Source organism: Tuber melanosporum (assembly GCF_000151645.1).
Source record: "Tuber melanosporum whole genome shotgun sequence assembly, scaffold_38, strain Mel28".
In the NCBI taxonomy this organism is placed as follows: Eukaryota; Fungi; Ascomycota; class Pezizomycetes; order Pezizales; family Tuberaceae; genus Tuber; species Tuber melanosporum.
The window spans coordinates 433,169-449,968 of record NW_003299063.1 but is presented as its reverse complement, the minus strand read 5'-3'; the positions used below and the strand labels follow the sequence as shown (position 1 = coordinate 449,968).

General features: G+C 48.1%; 4 protein-coding genes; 2 read left to right on the top strand and 2 right to left on the bottom strand.

The window, feature by feature from the left end:
• Window positions 1-1,419: 1,419 nt before the first annotated feature.
• GSTUM_00007651001 (uncharacterized protein) lies at window positions 1,420-3,239 on the bottom strand. XM_002839569.2 has 7 exons: window positions 2,995-3,239; window positions 2,829-2,923; window positions 2,651-2,756; window positions 2,150-2,569; window positions 2,016-2,088; window positions 1,830-1,956; window positions 1,420-1,769 (listed from the first exon to the last, which is right to left on the bottom strand). Exons 1-7 carry the CDS (start codon window positions 3,049-3,051, stop codon window positions 1,634-1,636), a joined length of 1,014 nt encoding a protein of 337 aa, XP_002839615.1. The 5' UTR covers window positions 3,052-3,239; the 3' UTR covers window positions 1,420-1,633.
• Window positions 3,240-3,556: 317 nt separating this feature from the next.
• On the top strand, window positions 3,557-4,825 carry GSTUM_00007650001 (uncharacterized protein; the record flags this gene model as incomplete). XM_002839568.2 has 1 exon in its annotated part: window positions 3,557-4,825. The coding sequence occupies exon 1, from the start codon at window positions 3,677-3,679 to the stop codon at window positions 4,823-4,825; it is 1,149 nt and encodes a 382-aa protein (XP_002839614.1). The 5' UTR covers window positions 3,557-3,676.
• A 2,097-nt stretch (window positions 4,826-6,922) lies between these two features.
• GSTUM_00007649001 (uncharacterized protein) lies at window positions 6,923-10,893 on the bottom strand (the record flags this gene model as incomplete). XM_002839567.2 has 9 exons in its annotated part: window positions 10,638-10,893; window positions 10,529-10,549; window positions 9,946-10,416; window positions 9,494-9,834; window positions 9,040-9,352; window positions 8,359-8,823; window positions 7,764-8,272; window positions 7,364-7,698; window positions 6,923-7,305 (listed from the first exon to the last, which is right to left on the bottom strand). Exons 3-9 carry the CDS (start codon window positions 10,291-10,293, stop codon window positions 6,923-6,925), a joined length of 2,694 nt encoding a protein of 897 aa, XP_002839613.1. The 5' UTR covers window positions 10,294-10,416; window positions 10,529-10,549; window positions 10,638-10,893.
• A 1,149-nt stretch (window positions 10,894-12,042) lies between these two features.
• Window positions 12,043-13,655, top strand: GSTUM_00007648001 (uncharacterized protein; the record flags this gene model as incomplete). XM_002839566.2 has 3 exons in its annotated part: window positions 12,043-12,506; window positions 12,579-13,325; window positions 13,383-13,655. Exons 1-3 carry the CDS (start codon window positions 12,330-12,332, stop codon window positions 13,653-13,655), a joined length of 1,197 nt encoding a protein of 398 aa, XP_002839612.1. The 5' UTR covers window positions 12,043-12,329.
• Window positions 13,656-16,800: the final 3,145 nt, after the last annotated feature.

The window sequence follows — 16,800 nt, the reverse complement described above, 5'->3', positions numbered from 1 at the left end:
CTCCTCACATATGAGTACCACCATCAAAATGTCCACCGAACCCTCCACTGTCCCCCCAAAACACGAAATAGATCGAGCCCGCACTGCTCTCGTAACCCTCACTCCTCCCCTCCTCCTTTGCCATCCTCGATCACCAAACTAACCTTTTAGGCCCTAACAATCCTAGCAACTAAACCTCCCTCCCTCTCCATCAAAACCTACCTGCATCTCCTCCGCACGCACACCGCTCCCTCATCCCGCCGGCACATAGACACCTCCGCCTTCTGGCACGGCCAAGCCACAAAGCACGCAGCACAGGTAGACTACCTGCAAACAAAACTCCGCGAAGCCGAGTCCTCCCTCCCCTCCACATCTAACTCATCTCACGTGCACACAGAGGGGGATTGGGAAGCTTTTCGTGATGAAGCAGGGGAAGGAGAGGGGGTGATTGAGCTTGTCTCCGCCTTGAGGATATTGGGGTGTGCGGTTGGGTCTGCTGAAGTAGCTAGCGCGGTGAAGGGCGTTGGTGGGGCGTTGAGGGATGTGGTGTCAGCGCTTGTGAAGGGGAGGAATAGGGAGATAATACCTCTCGCCCGTCGTAGACGCGGCGGGCGAGGGGGAGGAGGGGTGCGGAAGGGGAAAGGGAAGAAGAGTGGTGCCGGTGATGGGAAGAGGAACGTTAACGATTTTATATCGGCCGTTGAGTCTACGCTTCAGAAGATGGTATTCGCACTAGGGGAGTTGAGGGATGGACTGGGCGAGGATGAGGGGGATAGTGGTAGGAATGAATATACCACAATCGCGGCATGTGCGGTGATAGAGACGTTGGCAGGATTAGTCAATTCAATTTATGCAAACTCACAGGCCCTTTCTTCCGCTGTTTGCCCCGCAGGGCCTTCGGGGGAAGGTGTACTGGAGGCCAAGGACTTACGCCTGGGCATCTGCAACGCAGTTACCCAAACTCTATCCTTGCTCGACTCTGGAGTGCCTACAGAAGCGAGTGTGATAGAAGGCGTGACGTGCCACCTTCTTGAAGGCGCCGGGAGGATTCTCTCCGCCAACGGACATGAAAGCACAGCAGTCAGGGAAACAAGTTGGTACCTTGTCAAGATTCTCAAGGAGATTCTCTCCTTGAATGGTAGCCTGGAGGAGAGCGGGCTGGGAAAGAAGAAGAGAGATGATCTGAGGCGTGTTTTCATGAGTGGGCTGTTGGGCGCTGGGTCTGGGCCTGCAGGACAAGAAGAGGGAACGGGGCAGAACGGGAATTATATGGATGAGTTTTTGGCTTCACCATTCACTAAAGCTATTTGGGGATTGATGGGGTGGAGTGTGTTTTCTGCCGGGGGACTTGACTGTGGATAGCAATGCGCAGCTTATTGTTTTTTGATATCGAAGTGGGAACACTGAGCATAGCGGGATCTCACGCCATAAAGAATGGAGTTAGGAGCGTTGAAACATGTTTTATTACCACAAGAATAAATGAGTGGTATCACAATCATTAATAATCACTCGCCTACTTTAGGTGTTGAAGTGATGAAACGAAACCCAATCCCACGACAGCTAGGAGCGAGAATGAAACTTCTCTACGAGAAGACAGCAAGAGCACCCCTCCGGGTATATTGACAGCTGGTCAGGGAGGTTAGGATTTGTTCCATCACAAGTACGTTTGCTCCAGTCTCTGCGCCAAGTAATCGCCGGCGTTGATACCGGGATACTTCTTATCTGCCTCAGAAACATATGTGCCTGGGATAGCCTCAATAAACTTATCAAAGTTCGGGTTACAAAAGTACCTGTTATTCCACCTCATGTTAGCATTCAGCTCTTGAATGGTATTACCAGAGGTAACGTACGCGCAAGAGTAGCGAGCCGGGTAAATGTCCGATTCGGGGGGAATCGGCGGTTCAACTACTTGATGTTCAGTTGAACGAATTATGTCGTTGGACCAACGAGCGAGGAGGTCGCCTGCGTTTATTACGACTAAACGAAGGCTCAGCCAATATTTATGAGTGGGTTAGCAAGGTTAATTCAAAGCTTACTTGTGCCAGGAATGGGCATAGCGTTAACGAAGGTCCCCACCGGGCTACGGACTTGAAGTCCCCCGCGGTCGTCCTACGTCCATTAGATAGGGTGCGCTCTGATAGGACAGAGCCATGAGGTAAAGCGAACAAACCTGAAACAAAAGTGTAATGCTCCCGTAATCAGTATGTTTCCCAGCACGCACTTGGCCCTTATTCTTTACAAATATCTCCTTAGGGGTGCTGGGATAATGCAAGAGTCTGAGGGTATTATCCCCCTTGTCTGTATACTCATCGAAGAAGCCCTTTTTAAGTCCGAGCCCCAATCCGATAGCACGCATGACATCTATGTGCAGGTCTTTGCAAGTTAGGAAGAAGGTCTTCATGACTGAAACAAAATCAGGGTCTTCCGGCCAGTTGTTTGGGTACTCGGGTTCGTCATCCCTTCCGATTTCAAATGATTCTTTGAGGTCAGGGTTGACGAGGCGGAGGGAGTCGATGAATGCTTTGTCTTGGACCGCAGAAGGTTTTTCGCGGCCATGCGACACATAGCCACGGTTGGACCGAGGACTTGTCTGAAGAGGTCACTCGCTCATATTAGTCGGCGGGATAGAAGAGGGGGAAGAGTTTTTTTAGTGGCACGGTGACGTGATTACCCATGCTAAAGCTTCCTTTTCAACTTTAGGTCTCTTGAAAAATGTGGCCGATTCAGCAAACACTCGGTCAATTGCTTCTTGGGGAATTCCATGGTTCTTAATATATCTGCCAAGTTTTACTGGTTTAACTAACAATACCCGGAATTAAGATCCCCGAGGAAGGTGAGGGGTAAATCACATGAAACCAGCGTCTTTGAAACCGTCTACCATTCCCTTTGCAACGGCCACCCTTTCCTGCTCATCGCCATGAAGGAAGAGAGAGAAATCAATGAGCTACCGGTATGTAAAAAGGAGTTTAGTATAACTTATCAACTTGGCCAATGGGAGTAGAGGTAACACTGTACCGCAATGAACAAACTATCCTGATCGACAGCTGCTCCAATAGCATTTGAGGACACCATCTCGTAATTGAAGAAGATTGTCTCTAAACAAGAGAATAGAGTAAGGGAATATGCAGGTATTTTAGGTACTATCAAGTGTTTGTCTTTGGTAGAGAGCTCCGGAAGAAGGGAGTAGAGAGCGGGTAGAGGTAACTTATGTTTGAAAGGAAAAGGGTCTACTCGAGTACTTGTATTACTTGGTGGTGGACTGTGCGGTATGACGAGTTCCCTATCGTAGGCGCATATCTTGGGTACGGTGTGTTGATAGAGGGCGCTGGAAAAAGTGACCTTTCCTATTCTAGCTTATCGATAACGGTGGGAAGAGGAGGGGTTTGATCGGGATCTTCCGCTTCGTCGCATTTCCCCGCCATCGGAGCATCACGAGTGCTGCACCTGCACTAAAGGGCTATAGCGGGTAGGTACAATACAGCAGGGTGCAGACACCTCGCCTTTATCAATTCAAAGTGCCTTCTTTTCCCATACACCTACCTCCTATCTTAACCTCTTCCAGCGGGGTAAGCAGATTGGCCATAATTACCATCCTCGATGAGCCACTTTACTGTAAACCACCTTGACCAACGACTTTCTTTGCGGTTGAAATTAGAAAGTGCACCAATTCTCCCAAATACGCGGACCAATATTCGCAATGCCTATTGTTGATATCCACACGCATGTATACCCACCGTCATACGTGGAGCGTATGTGCCTCCCCTTCCTCTTGCAATCTCGTGTTCTAATAGAAAATCCCGTAGTCCTCAAATCTCGCTCTACAGTTCCTTATGTCCGGTCTATTCCACCTACAAACTCCCCTAGGCTCTTCGTCCTGCCCAGTGAAGATCCCCCCAGTACAATGTCCACCGGCCGTCCTATTGGCCCCGAATACTACGACATAGCCCAGAAGATTGCCTTCATGGACATACACAACATTGATATCTCCGTAATCTCACTAGCGAACCCATGGCTGGACTTCCTCCCCTCGTCCAGCGCCGCAGCTGCGGCAGAAGCGCTGAACAGCGACCTAAACACCATATGTGATAAGTTTCCCGGTAGACTATTCGCCTTCGGTGCCATCCCCGTCTCCGCTTCCGTCGAAGAGATCGTATCTGAGATCAAGCGGTTATCCGGGATGAAGTACATGCGTGGAGTGGTCATGGGCACAAGTGGATTGGGAAAAGGACTCGATGATGAGAGATTGAACGGAGTTTGGGCAGCGCTAGAAGAGGCTGGGCAAACCGTTTTTTTGCATCCACATTATGGCTTACCGAAGGAGGTGTATGGACCCACTGGCGGTGAAGAGTACGGGTTTGTCCTTCCGCTAGCGTTAGGGTTTCCACTTGAAACCACGATTGCGGTCTCTAGAATGCTCTTATCGGGGGTTTGGGACCGGTTTCAGGGGTTGAACGTCTTGCTCGCGCATAGCGGTGGTACGCTACCCTTTCTCGCAGGCAGGTTGGAGAGCTGCATTGCGCATGATGGAAAATTGCTCCGAGAGGGCAAGATAGCCAATCGCCGGACAGTGTGGGATATTTTGCAGAAAAATATCTTCCTCGATGCGGTTGTGTACTCGGAAGTCGGCCTTAAGGCGGCTGTGGATGTCGCAGGCGCGGATAGAGTATTCTTCGGTACTGACCACCCATTCTTCCCGCCACTGGAGAAGAATGGGAAGGAGGAGGAATGGTTGAGTGTTACGACGAACTACAAGGCTATCAAAGATGCATTTGGCCCAGGAGAAATGGAGAAGGTAGAGGGTGTGCTGGGCGGAAATGCGGTGAGGTTACTGCGGTTGGAGGTCTAGAGGGAGGGCGGGTGCATGGATTGTCACTCGTTGACGGAGCCCAGCAAAGGTGGAACCTACATGATGAGACCATGGCGGCTGGGATTTAGCTTCTGGAAATTCCGCAAATAGTACAGAAATTCATGAAGCTTTTGGTGACATCGGGTGGCTCATTTTGAGGCGAACATGCATGGATATCGTGACAATTGAATAGATGACCAAGCAAACACCGTGGGATTGGCGGACCCAAACAAAACTGACAATAGTTCCACTTGCCATTATAACACTACCTAGGTGCGGGGGCCGCTAGGTATAGACCTACGCTACCGACCTTGAGCCAATAAATACATCTGAACTAGTTGTCAGCATGTAGGTCTCACGAAATTACATCCATCGACCTGTCGAGCCTCAATCATAAGCCCAAATGCTCCAGGCGAGGTGAAGGATATATATCACTTCTGGATACTATGACAGCAAAGGTTACCGAAATCATCCTATCCCCTAAGACTTCTAGAATATTGGCATTTCACCTCTGCATTTTTCCCACTCAAGGGGGAGAAGAAGAAAAAAAGTAGCTGGCCCCGGGGATACTAACAAGAACGTGAAGAATGAAATACTCGCTCCCTGGAAAATCTCACTGATTTTTGAACAGGGTTTACGTCGCGCCGACATGGGTAGACTGGGACGGCGTTTATATCCATAATAGATTTGAAGGCGTTCCAGCAAAAAATCCCCTATAGGCCGCTTGCGCACATAGACTTGTGTCCCTTAATCTACGCATACTATCTTTTAGGTGACGGGATATAAGGAAATAGTTGTGAGGACTCTTGTTAAATGCTTTTCTAGCTATACTTTTACTTCCTCAACACCCAGTATTACCTCAACTATCCTAGTGAGCGAAAAGGATCGAAAACGACTGAGAGTATCACAAAGTGCCAGCGGTGAGCACGGGAAGGAAGCACAACCCCACCAAGGGGGAAAGAAAAACGTTATACCAATGACTCTCAGTTCCCTATAGCTGTTTTTGTGTTCGGAGAAATTGGGATGAGAAGAGTATCGGTATCATGCAACAGGTGAAATTTTGTTCCCCAATTGGTTCCGCGCAGGAAAGGAGCTTGAATGCTCCGCTCTTGCGCCACTGAGGTGCAACAGGCTTCCGACGGTCCCCGATTGTTCGCGCATTCCACGATAGGTACCGTCCGTCAGAATTGCAATGATGCTTTGAGCCACTATGTTCCTGCTGGCTCACCCCCTTCCCGCTGGAACAAACCCTACTTGTACAAACTCCACGTTGGCTATGATACCTTAACCTCCCTGATAGGAGCTCATAGCGTGCGGAGTAAGCATATCGATCTGGTCGATCGAGACCTAAATGCCTCCTGTAAATATCGAGGTTAACCTGGTCCGCCGAGCATGCTGAATGGAGAAAAAATCGGCATATATATTAGGGGATAATACATGGTGCAAGTGCCTTGCAAGAGATAAGGAGAGTGCATGGAGAGCATTTCGGATGTGCCAAGTATTATCATACCTGGACAAGAGGGGTGGTATGATACTTCACTGTAACTGGCAGCAAGGGAGCAATGCCAATACCGCCCACTGACCCAGTGTGGGCAACTGCCGGAACTTGGGCCTATTGGCATGTATGTTCCAGTCACCAAGAAACAAAACTTTGGGGAAAAGGCACTATTGTACTTAACGTTTCGCTACTGCATATCATATCACACTGTATAAAGAGGATTAGTCACTCTATGCCCTCAGATATGGTAACAGATTACCCTCCCGATGTACAGGTATGATAATATCATAATATTATGTTATTTCTTTGTATCATTTCCATTAATCCCCAAGTGCCGTGTCATACACAGGGGCGACCACTTGCAGCAACGATAATTATTCGTAAGCACGGTATTATAGCTCATCCTCAAGGATGCACTTCCCAGGTGATGCATATCGCATCGCTAATTCTGCCTCCACTTCGGACAGCGGATTAAGTTACGCCTTGAATAATATTCTATCATAACTAATTCACAGAGAAACCCCATGGCTCGACCCATCCTTCCAAGCAACAACCCGGGCATTAAAGTATGATACCCAACACACCTATTACCCCCCTATCTACCTCTTCAAAGTTTTTTGCTTATTAGCATTTGCAACCAACTTCTTCTGCACCGGCAATCCCTTCCTAACCCTGACAGCGTCCATGTACTTTCTTGCAACATTTTCCCTGTCGGCCAACTCCCCCAGATCCTCCAATTCGTCTTCGGTAAACGGGGTCCAAAAGGGGTCCTCGTCAAACAGCATTTCGTAGCCGGTGAATATTAGCTGTGGGCTGGCCGCCCCAGAGGTACGCTTCCGGATGTCATCACCGAAGCCGAAGGATTCTGCGACCGGGAGAAGTGCTTTGATGGTGAAGAAGGGAGTCCCCTCCTTCATTTCTTCGGCTACAATGTGGCCTCGGCGCCGGGTGACGACTCCATAAACCTTCCCAAGGACTTCGGCTAGGAGGTTTTTAGCTTTTGAGCAGGGGTGCGGTTGGTCAAGCAAAACGAAACTTACTTGAAGCTTGGATATCACAGGAGTACATAGCCATTAATAGCCTTGGAGACCAGTCCAGGAACCCTTGGCGCATAGCATCTCGAACAGATGCAATAATTTCGTAGTTCCTGCTTCTTGCCGCAGCTCCTTCGAGATTCTCGTCATCAGGCGAATTGACAGCCCCTTCGACAAAACAAGCAATGCCTTGAATTGGTTCATGGCAAAGGGGCCCTTGGGCTGTAGTCAGTTGAAAGGCGTGAGAAATACGATCCTCTAACCCACGGGCTATATCAGGAGTGGCTCCTTTGTCTTCTATAGTCTGTGTGCGTTGGGATTCCAAAGCATTGTCGTGAAGCCTGCAGGTAACCCATTAGAATCACATTGACTCAAGCAGAAAATGCAATAACTCGGTCTTACTCACAGTTTTCGGCAAAGCCCTTTTCCAGTGGCATCAATTAGAAGGTTAGGACCAATTCTCCTGGGGCCGAATGCAGCAATCTTCTCAACCACATCATTCCAGACTTCTTGACCCACCCCCTCGAAAGACTTCTTCAGCCCCTCCTTGAACTCCCTCAGACTCAGTACTTTAACTTTCTGTGTCCCGTCACTCTCTTCGAGATCGGCTGAGACCTCATTTTCAGCCGCCACTACTACTTCTTCAGATCCCCTTCTCTCGGAATAGAGCTTCTTGATAGATCCTATGTTCTCGATCAAGAATTCTGTCACCCGGCTCGGCAATGGCCTAATTCTTATCCGTATCGAAACTTGCTTGGATGCTGTGACTACTTGAACAGTTCCTCTTGGGAGGTTGGGATCTTTCGGGGGTGACATTTCTGTTGCTGGGACGATAGTCTCACGATATGGGACGATAGGTGCCGATGATTGTATATCGACCTTTGCAAATCGTTCTCTGAGATCTTTCAAGCAGCGCTATCCAGGAATATTAGCAGATGCTTGCTAGGTATTCCAACCCGAAATCATGTAATGCTAGGGTGTAATAGAGGTTTGTTAATTACCTCCAGATGCAACTCTCCAGCAGTCAATAATACATGCTCTCCAGATTCCTGAACAATATATTCTGCACAAGGATCTGCTTGCTCAAGCAACTTGAGGCCCTCAATCACCTTGTTCAACTGGCTAGGGTTCTTCGGCTCCACGGCTACCCGTACAATCGGTGCAGCCCCCAAACCAACCCCGGCCAAATTTACACCACCTCTGTCCATGCTACACAGAGTTCCACTCTTGAGCAGCTTACCCTCTAATCCTCCGATGGCAAAAACATTTCCTGCGGGTATCTCATCAAGAACCTGTAGATCACGTCCCATCATGTAGTACAGATCGGTAACCGTAAATTTGTGGATGTGCTGATCTGGACGCGAAGGAGAGTACTTAGGGCCTAATACATAGAGCTCTTGTCCAATTTTGATGGTTCCAGAGTAGAGCCTAGCAAATCCGATTAAATGCTCCTTATCTTCGGCTCCCTCTGGCGCTTCCTTCGAACCCTCCCGACTCTCTTCGACGGTGTCTCGCGGTGCATCTGACGGGCCGGTACCTACCCCCGATTGATTTCCAGGGTCCTCTACATTCTCTAATGCAAGTGCCCTTGCTATCTCTATTCTCTTTTGCCTTCCCAACTCCCTCATTTCCTCCGCAGTCAATTGCACTCGTTGGGTCTTCTTTAACTGAGATTCTGGTACCGCAACCATCTTACTCACGTATGCCATAACCGGTGCACTTTCTGACTTGTCAGATCCAACCATGGCATTCTGAACTGCCTCCGAGACCTCCCGTGAGCCAGGAGCACTAGAAACAATAGCCGGCATCCTCTGCTTTTGCGCAGCAGGAGGCGAGGGTAGGGTCTCAATAACAGCGACAAGTAGTGCCGAGGACAGCGGGAGCCATTGCGAGAATATGGTAGATAATAAGGATCGTGTATCTTTAGATTTCATTTCGCGAGGGAGTATCTTGAGCCCTAGGGACTTAACTATCTTCTCGATTTTTTCTTGGTCCCTACATCAAGAAGAAAAAAGGAGGGAGTATACCGAATGAGCTTCAAACACCCCATTGACGATATATATTGGAACTTGGAATAACAAACAAGCAAACGGCAAAAAAAGAAGTGAGGAAAAAAAATATAGAAGGAAAACGTACTTGTTAAGTACGGTTGATGCATACACAGCCCATATATTGTCCAACACAAGTTGAACAAACATGGGCTTCAAATTCCTTCCCTTTAAATGCCTTTGCTGAAGTACCCGCTTTGTCTTCGGGTCTAGATAGTAGTCCCCCCAAAGAACCTTCTCAAGAATCGATTTTTTGATCCCTAATTTTTTCTCATAAATCCCAGCAAACTGCCGAATAGTAAAGGCCCAACCGTCAATTGCACTAGCGAAGATTACGTTATCCTTCTCCGGAGCAAAATAGATATCCTCATCATCCTTTTCTTCGTATCCACTCGTAGGTGTATCAGTGCCCGACCCTTTCCCAGTAGCCTCTGAATTTGCCGAGTTGGGTTTTTCCGCCTCTTTCAATCTAGCCTCGAGGGTTTCTCGCCATTTCAGATCCTCCTCCATCCTTTCGCCTGCAAAGAAGCTTCCCATGACTGCATTGACCTGCCCCAATAATTTTGAAAGATGGATGTAGGCCTCGTGAGGGCTAAGTTTGATCTCGGTTACTAACCTATCAATTTTGTTAATAACCAATATTGGCCGGATATGCTCAACCCAGGTCTGACGCAGAACTGTCACTGTTTGTGAGCAAACACCCTCCACAGCATCTACCAAAACCACTGCGCCGTCGCACAGCCGAGAGGCTGTAGAAACTTCGGACGAAAAGTCGATATGCCCAGGCGAATCAATCAGATTTATAAGATACTCGTGAGGGGCAAGTTCGGCTTCTTCAGCCTCCCGTCGCATTAGACGGAAATAAAGTGATATCGCCGATGACTCCATAGTAATGCCCCGAAGTTGTTCATCTGGACGAGAGTCAAGGTAGCGAACGCGCCCGGCAAGTTTCGGAGATATAATACCGTTGGTGGAAATGAGGCAATCACTAAGTGACGTTTTTCCATGATCCTAAAGCTCCAAAGTTATCCACCTATCGCTTTCGACAGTATTTCCAACCAGATAGGGATAAGAGATGTGGCGAGAAGGCATAGTGGACGGGGCTCAGCAGGTGTAGGCTTACAACGTGGGCGAGAATACAAATCTAATACCGATAGAGATAATGTCAACCGAAGCCAAGTCTCATTGGCCCCACCAAGAGGTTTGAGCCCCGGAATAGAGGAGACACTCACGTTTCGGATGTTGTCACTATTCCGTTGAAGAGCGGCTATCTGGGATGGAGTGATAGGGGGCATAGCGAGGTACCGGTATGTAAGAATATGTTAATACTAGCTGAAGAGTATGATGATGCGTGGGGTGTGTGATCGAAGGCGAGAGGAATCGTGGAGAAAAGTGGTTTGCTCGTTCGAGGCCCTGTTTCCCATTTGCTCCCCTTCTTGGGAGCCCAAGTTAAGTTGCCTACCGGTATTAACAAGATGTGTGGATTACACACGGAGGGGTAAGTTAGCCAGGGACTTTTCCACATTAAAAAAAAAAAAATTTATCTCAACTAGTGCTACACTGATAAGCCACATTGAGGCCCAGAAACTTTTCAGCGTAGCAACGCGGAAGGCACACGAGATACTAAATTCCAGTAGGACCTGGACACACATTGTCACAGTTGCAACCAAAAACACCTTCTCATAGTAAAATTGAATAAGCATTTAAATCTGCCACCACTTGGTCGAAAATGGTTAGGGGCGACTGTAAGACCTCAGTCTGTTCGACGGACGCTGTTACTATTGGATGAGAGAACATCGAATGCTATCATATCATCGTTTTCTCAGTGGTCAATAACTTGTCAGTCCTTCAACTTTTCTCCTCCCTCGATGCTACGGTAGGGGCTGGGACTCCACGGTTCATAGCTAACGGGAAGAGAGCGGGCAACGGGAAATTGCGGCCGAAAGAATAAAAAGAAAAATCTTGGAAAAATCCTGTGAAAAATCGATAATAATATTATGAAAGACCCTGAGATTCTCATCGTATCATAGTTAATTCCAGTGACCAGTTAGGAGACTGTATCTCCTAACACCATAATAGAGTGATCTAAGCGACTCTTCAAACGTGTTGCAGACATCTCCGTTTAATCCCTTCTTCCTACTTGTAACAAATGCTGCGAATGCGAAAGGGTCCAAGGGAAGAAGAGTGAAGGAGGGACAAACTTAGATTCCTATTATATTCAGCGCGGTTCAAATTAGGCCAATGAACCACTGTGCACACAATACCCGAGCAAAAGCATCATGATATGATATTGCCCTCCCGTTAGCCAGAAGGTTTAAAGTAATGCATTTCTATTCTTTTCCTGCTCCTTTGTTGCATGTTTACATAGCTGTCACACTTCGTTGGTTCTATCCCTTTCTTCCCCAGTTTAGCTGATGGCTGCAGCTGCACCAATAGCTTGCTTACCCTACAGTGCTCTCGCCCCTTCCCTCCTTCCTTCCACTTTCCCTCAGTTAATTATCAAACAGTCTGCGCTTGTATTTACGGTTCACGTTATTCTGCCACCCTGAGAATAACGCCTCCTTAGCAATTCTATCTCTCCCCAAACCTTCTTACCCTCACTCCTTCCTCCTCCCGCACCCCCCTGGGAAGAAAATAAAATATATAAAAAATCTCGCATTTCTGGAAATGCCATCCTTCCACCCCGATTCTCAATCCGTCCAATCACCTGCCTTCTCCTCCACTTCAGTCAGCATCACTTTCGCTCTTCTTTAAACACAGTCCGCTCACTCCATCGCTGCCTCGCTTCTCTTGAGGAACCTTGAACATTACTCAGACTATTCCTATTTAATTTCTTGGAATGCGAAGCTATTCTGGCCTCCACTCACGGTAGCCTCCACCCTTCTACTCGCCTTCAATAATAAGCACCCCCATAAACATCTACAATGTCGACAGCAGAAGTGCTTTCCCCGACATCTCCCGTTTCCATTAATATGGCTGCGAGCCCTCTCCCTCATTTGCGCACCAGAGCAAACCCCACCGCTGTTGATCAGGATGGCAGTTTCCAGATGGACAAGGTGATCAAGAGTGGTTGGCTACTGAAGAGGACGCGCAAGACAAAGGTACGGCGATTCATTTGTTTCGGCTTTGGCTTATGGTTACAATACTAACAATTTAACAATTCGGTTGCGTAGAACTGGAAACGCCGCTGGTTCGTCCTTCGTGGTGATCGCCTTTCGTGTTACAAAGATCAAAAAGAATACAAAATCCACCGCCAAATCTATCTTGCCGAGCTCACCGCCGTTGCCGTGCTCAAGGATGCCAAAAAACCTAACGTCTTTGGGCTTTTCTCGCCATCCAAAAATCACCACTTCCAAGGTGAATCGGCAGAGGATACTACGGAATGGGTGCAATTGATTAAAGGTCTTACTAGTATCGTGGAAACTGAAGACGAATTATTTCTCAACTCTCCGACACAGCTACATGACCCCGCGAATCCCCTTTCTAGCCCTACCGCTTACAACCCTAATATGAGGTTGGGGTCTAGTTCTCCAGAGTTTGGCTCGAATCCAGGGGCGGTCCAGGTTAGAGGAATGGGAAGAGGCGGAATTTCGACACACACTTTGGAATATTCAGGGGCGGAGGTTGGCTCTTTTTCATCGGTGTCGGACGGCGCTAGGATTTCGCAATTGTCGCTCTCACACCCTGATCCAGGGATTGGTCCGAGCTCAGGAGCTGCAGGAGCTGGAGCCAGTGCCGAGCCTCCCCACCCTGGAGTTACGAGACATGAGTCGGGATTCTCCTCAGATCACATGGATGATTCCAGAGTGGTTTGGCACGGATACCTCTATTGTCTAAAATCTAAGGGAGGTGTAAAGCAATGGAAGAGATATTGGGTAGTATTGAGAACTGTCCATCTGGCTTTTTACAAGAACGAAGAGGTAAGCATTGCCTACCGATAGTTATAATTCAAGCTTCGGGTCGCTAATTCAGCACAGGAGTACCGAGCCATCAAAATAATTCACCTTGATTCAGTTGTCGATGCCGTGGAAATTGATCCTCTCTCAAAATCCAAGAAACACTGTTTGCAAGTTATCACCGAAGGAAAGTCTTTACGGTTCGCAGCTGCAGATGAAGAGTCGTTGGCCAAATGGCTGGGCGCACTAAAAAGCACGCTTACCAAACGAGCATTGATGAAGACTGCTGCAGTCACCAGTCCCACAACAGCAAATCCTCCTACCTCTTCTTCTGGGCCCTCCCAGCAGCATTGATATGGTCACTTCGCCCTATCACATACCTAATGAGTATGCAGTATTAATGTCATGGGGCTCCTTTTTCTCGATTCGCTGTTCTTAGTTTAGGTTCTTTTTCCATGAGGATCAAGGCCACCTCTATATGATTTATTAAATACCCACATAGCATTTGATTTATCCTCGTTCGTACCCCGTGTAACTAGCCCTTGGACTGTCTATATTTCACTGGGGCGTTTCCCATGTCTTGCATTTTATCATATCAGCCTTAGTACCGGGGGGCTGTCATTTCATTCCTTTCAACATCGGAATTCATTGATTACTGTACCCCGCAATGGATAGCACTGGCACCGACTGCGCACTTTTTCGGCTTTCATTACATTACGTACTGTTTCCCTTTGTCCCCCTCTCTCTCGTTCGCTCACTTGTAACTCTCTTTTGTGAATCGCCGCGTTTTTGCATTCCTACTTTGTGTTTGAAACCATACCCCAGTTTCCCCCATATTTTGGTTGGAAATTATCATCATCACCATCTCACCTATCGTCTTTTTTCTCTCTCTTTTCCTCTTTCGCCTACCCTATTCGTTTCTTGTTTTCTTGTCTTTCTGGACGGCGCTACGGGAGCTGTGTTCTTGATTAGTCATTTGGTCTTTTCTTCGTTTTTTCATTCATTCATCCTTCCTTCCTTCCCCGCAGGGGGGTCCTGATCGGGTAGGAGCATTTGAAGCTTCTCTTTCACTTTCTTTAGGTCCGGTTTTTGTATAAAAGTTAGTGAGGAGGGAAGGAAGAATAGAAAAAATATGGAAGGAAGGTTTTCTTTTACAATGGGTAATTGAGTGGATTGATTGATTGAATAATACTATCTTTAGTTTTTTTTTTCAAATGACTTTTCTTCTTGCTTTTGTTTTCCCCTCTTTATTCTGCCTACGCTCGACTCAGTTTTACCGTGCTTTGTTTCAGGGCAGAAAGGGAGGGCTGGAGGTATGAGGAGTGCCGGTGGGAGGGAGGGAGGATCTCAATTATGGTGCTTGTTTCTTGACGCCCGATGGTAATTGAGGGATGCATCAATGGAACCTATTTCTGGAAATCGTTAACATGACTCTTGCTCATTGTATTGACTACGCATATCTGGGGACTGTAAAGCACCTCTCGTGTCTGATGGATTGAGGTCCCGAAGGATAAAAAACAAATACCCCCCCCCTGCCTCTCATGTCAGACATTATACCAAATCAGAATTTCCGAGTGGTATAAGCTCTATACGCCCTCCACGGCAACTTCCAATCCGGTCTTTGAAGCCGACTATCGAAGGGGTCGAAGTCGACCCTTTCTAGTCTTTCCAGGTATATGGCCGTGGGAACCTACCGTGCTACCCATTAGACTAGCCCTCAGAAGCGCAAGAAAGGAAAGGTGAGAGAGAAGGTAAAGGAGGACAGGAAGGAGGTTCGAAGCCATCACCCACCGCGCGCATAAAACCCGAAAACGCCACGCCCCTCGCCGCCGGCTCCTCCGCCACCATTTTCCGCGCAGTGATCAGGTGGTCGTTGGCCAGCGTCGCGATCCTGAACACTACCTCTTTCAACTTCCCCACCGCATCTTCGCCATCCCCTCCACCTTTCCTCACCCTCCCCTGCGCCCTGCGCAAAACATCCTCCTGCCGCAAGCCCACCTCGGCGCACACATCCAATGGTAACACCACCGCCCCACCCCCTTCAGCGCCAGCCAACACCGCCGACCCCCTAATTGTCGCGACAATGCCCTCCGCCTTGCCGACGTGCGAAGCGATATGGTCCAACCCCGTATCCCTCAACCCGAGTCCTTCTAATGTCGAGTACAGTAAGCTAGCATACGTCCCCTCCGCGTAGCCCTCCAGATCCGGCACGCTGCGGAAGGGGACGTTGCCAAGGTACTTCTCACGCTCCGCGAGCACGCGCGCCAGGAAGCCCCTTGTGAGCTTTGCGTTGTTGGAGTAGACAGCGTGGGCAAGGAGGAGGAGCGTTGGTTCTGCCGGCGGTGTGTACGGGGGTGAGAATAGCTTTGTCAGGTTGTCCCGCCAGAAGCCTATCCGCATGCGACCCAGTGTCGTGTTGCTGACTTGGTCGGGGATTAGGCTAGTTTCTGTGTTGAAGGCGCGGAGGGAGAGGTAGGTGTCTTTGCTATAGTCTGGTTGGAAGACGGAGAGGAGGTGGGAGGGTTTGTCATGTTTTCTGGGAGGGAGGGGGTTAGCCTTCTCAGGGGAAAAGTGGAAGGGGGGGGAGGGGAACCGAAGGAGGTCGAGACAATACGCTCGAGCGGATGCAACGTTCAGTGTTGAAGAATGGCGCTTCGCTTGTGAGTTTAGTGATATTGGAGGGTTGAAAGGGAATTGTGCGCACTGGCAGAAGACTGGTAGCGATCTTGTGCGTAACCGTGGGAGTGCCATTGAGATCGCGTTGCGGTCATTAGACTATTTGGATCCTCAGAGTACCGGTAAATTTAGAGTTGACCGACAACATCTGATAAAAATAAAAATAAAAATAAAAAAGTGCACAGACGCTAGCTATGACATAATGTGTAACCCAAGCCAACCCCATCCATCCATAGCATGTCACTCATTCATGAATCATCACTCTATGAACACTCCCGCAGCCTCGTCAAAAAGTCCTGGGGGCTAGAAAAAGTTGATGACAATGCATCATAATAATATATTATTATCAAAGAATGCTCGTCCTGTCCGCCACCTATTCAATTATCTGACCGAACAAACATGCCACGCTCCAGAAGAACCACCGATACCCGACACAACTCCACACAACTCCCAGTACAAAGGAGAAAGAAGAAAGAAAAAAAAAACTATGTACCAGAGAAGAAATAAAATAATAAAGAAAAAAAAAAAAAGAATAACCCTCATCAACTTCCTCGTAAAATATTATGTATGATACTAGAAATTTAGAAGGGGGCTTCCGTGTTTCCATCTCAAGCTTCCCCCTCACTTCCCGTGAAGGACATTTTCGAAACGCACATTATGAGCGTACCGCATATGTGGGATGTGGGATGCGAAAGAGGGAGAGAGAAAATATATAGAAGGGAATGGTAAAGGATGGAAGCGCCAAAATCGTAAAGAAACGGGTAAGTGGGAAAGTAGGAATGTGTGTAGAAGTAAAATGAACCCTTTAGCCTGTACTATACAT

What these genes read in the sequence shown, in the direction of transcription:
- GSTUM_00007651001 (XM_002839569.2), bottom strand. Translation starts at nt 3,051, where the DNA reads ATGGTGTCCTCAAATGCTATTGGAGCAGCTGTCGATCAGGATAGTTTG. An exon ending in AGGATAGTTTGTTCATTGCG is followed by an intron (nt 2,924 to 2,994) that starts GTACAGTGTTAC and finishes ACATACCGGTAG; the next exon opens with CTCATTGATTTCTCTCTCTT. An exon ending in CCGGCTCGCTACTCTTGCGC is followed by an intron (nt 1,770 to 1,829) that starts GTACGTTACCTC and finishes GTGGAATAACAG; the next exon opens with GTACTTTTGTAACCCGAACT.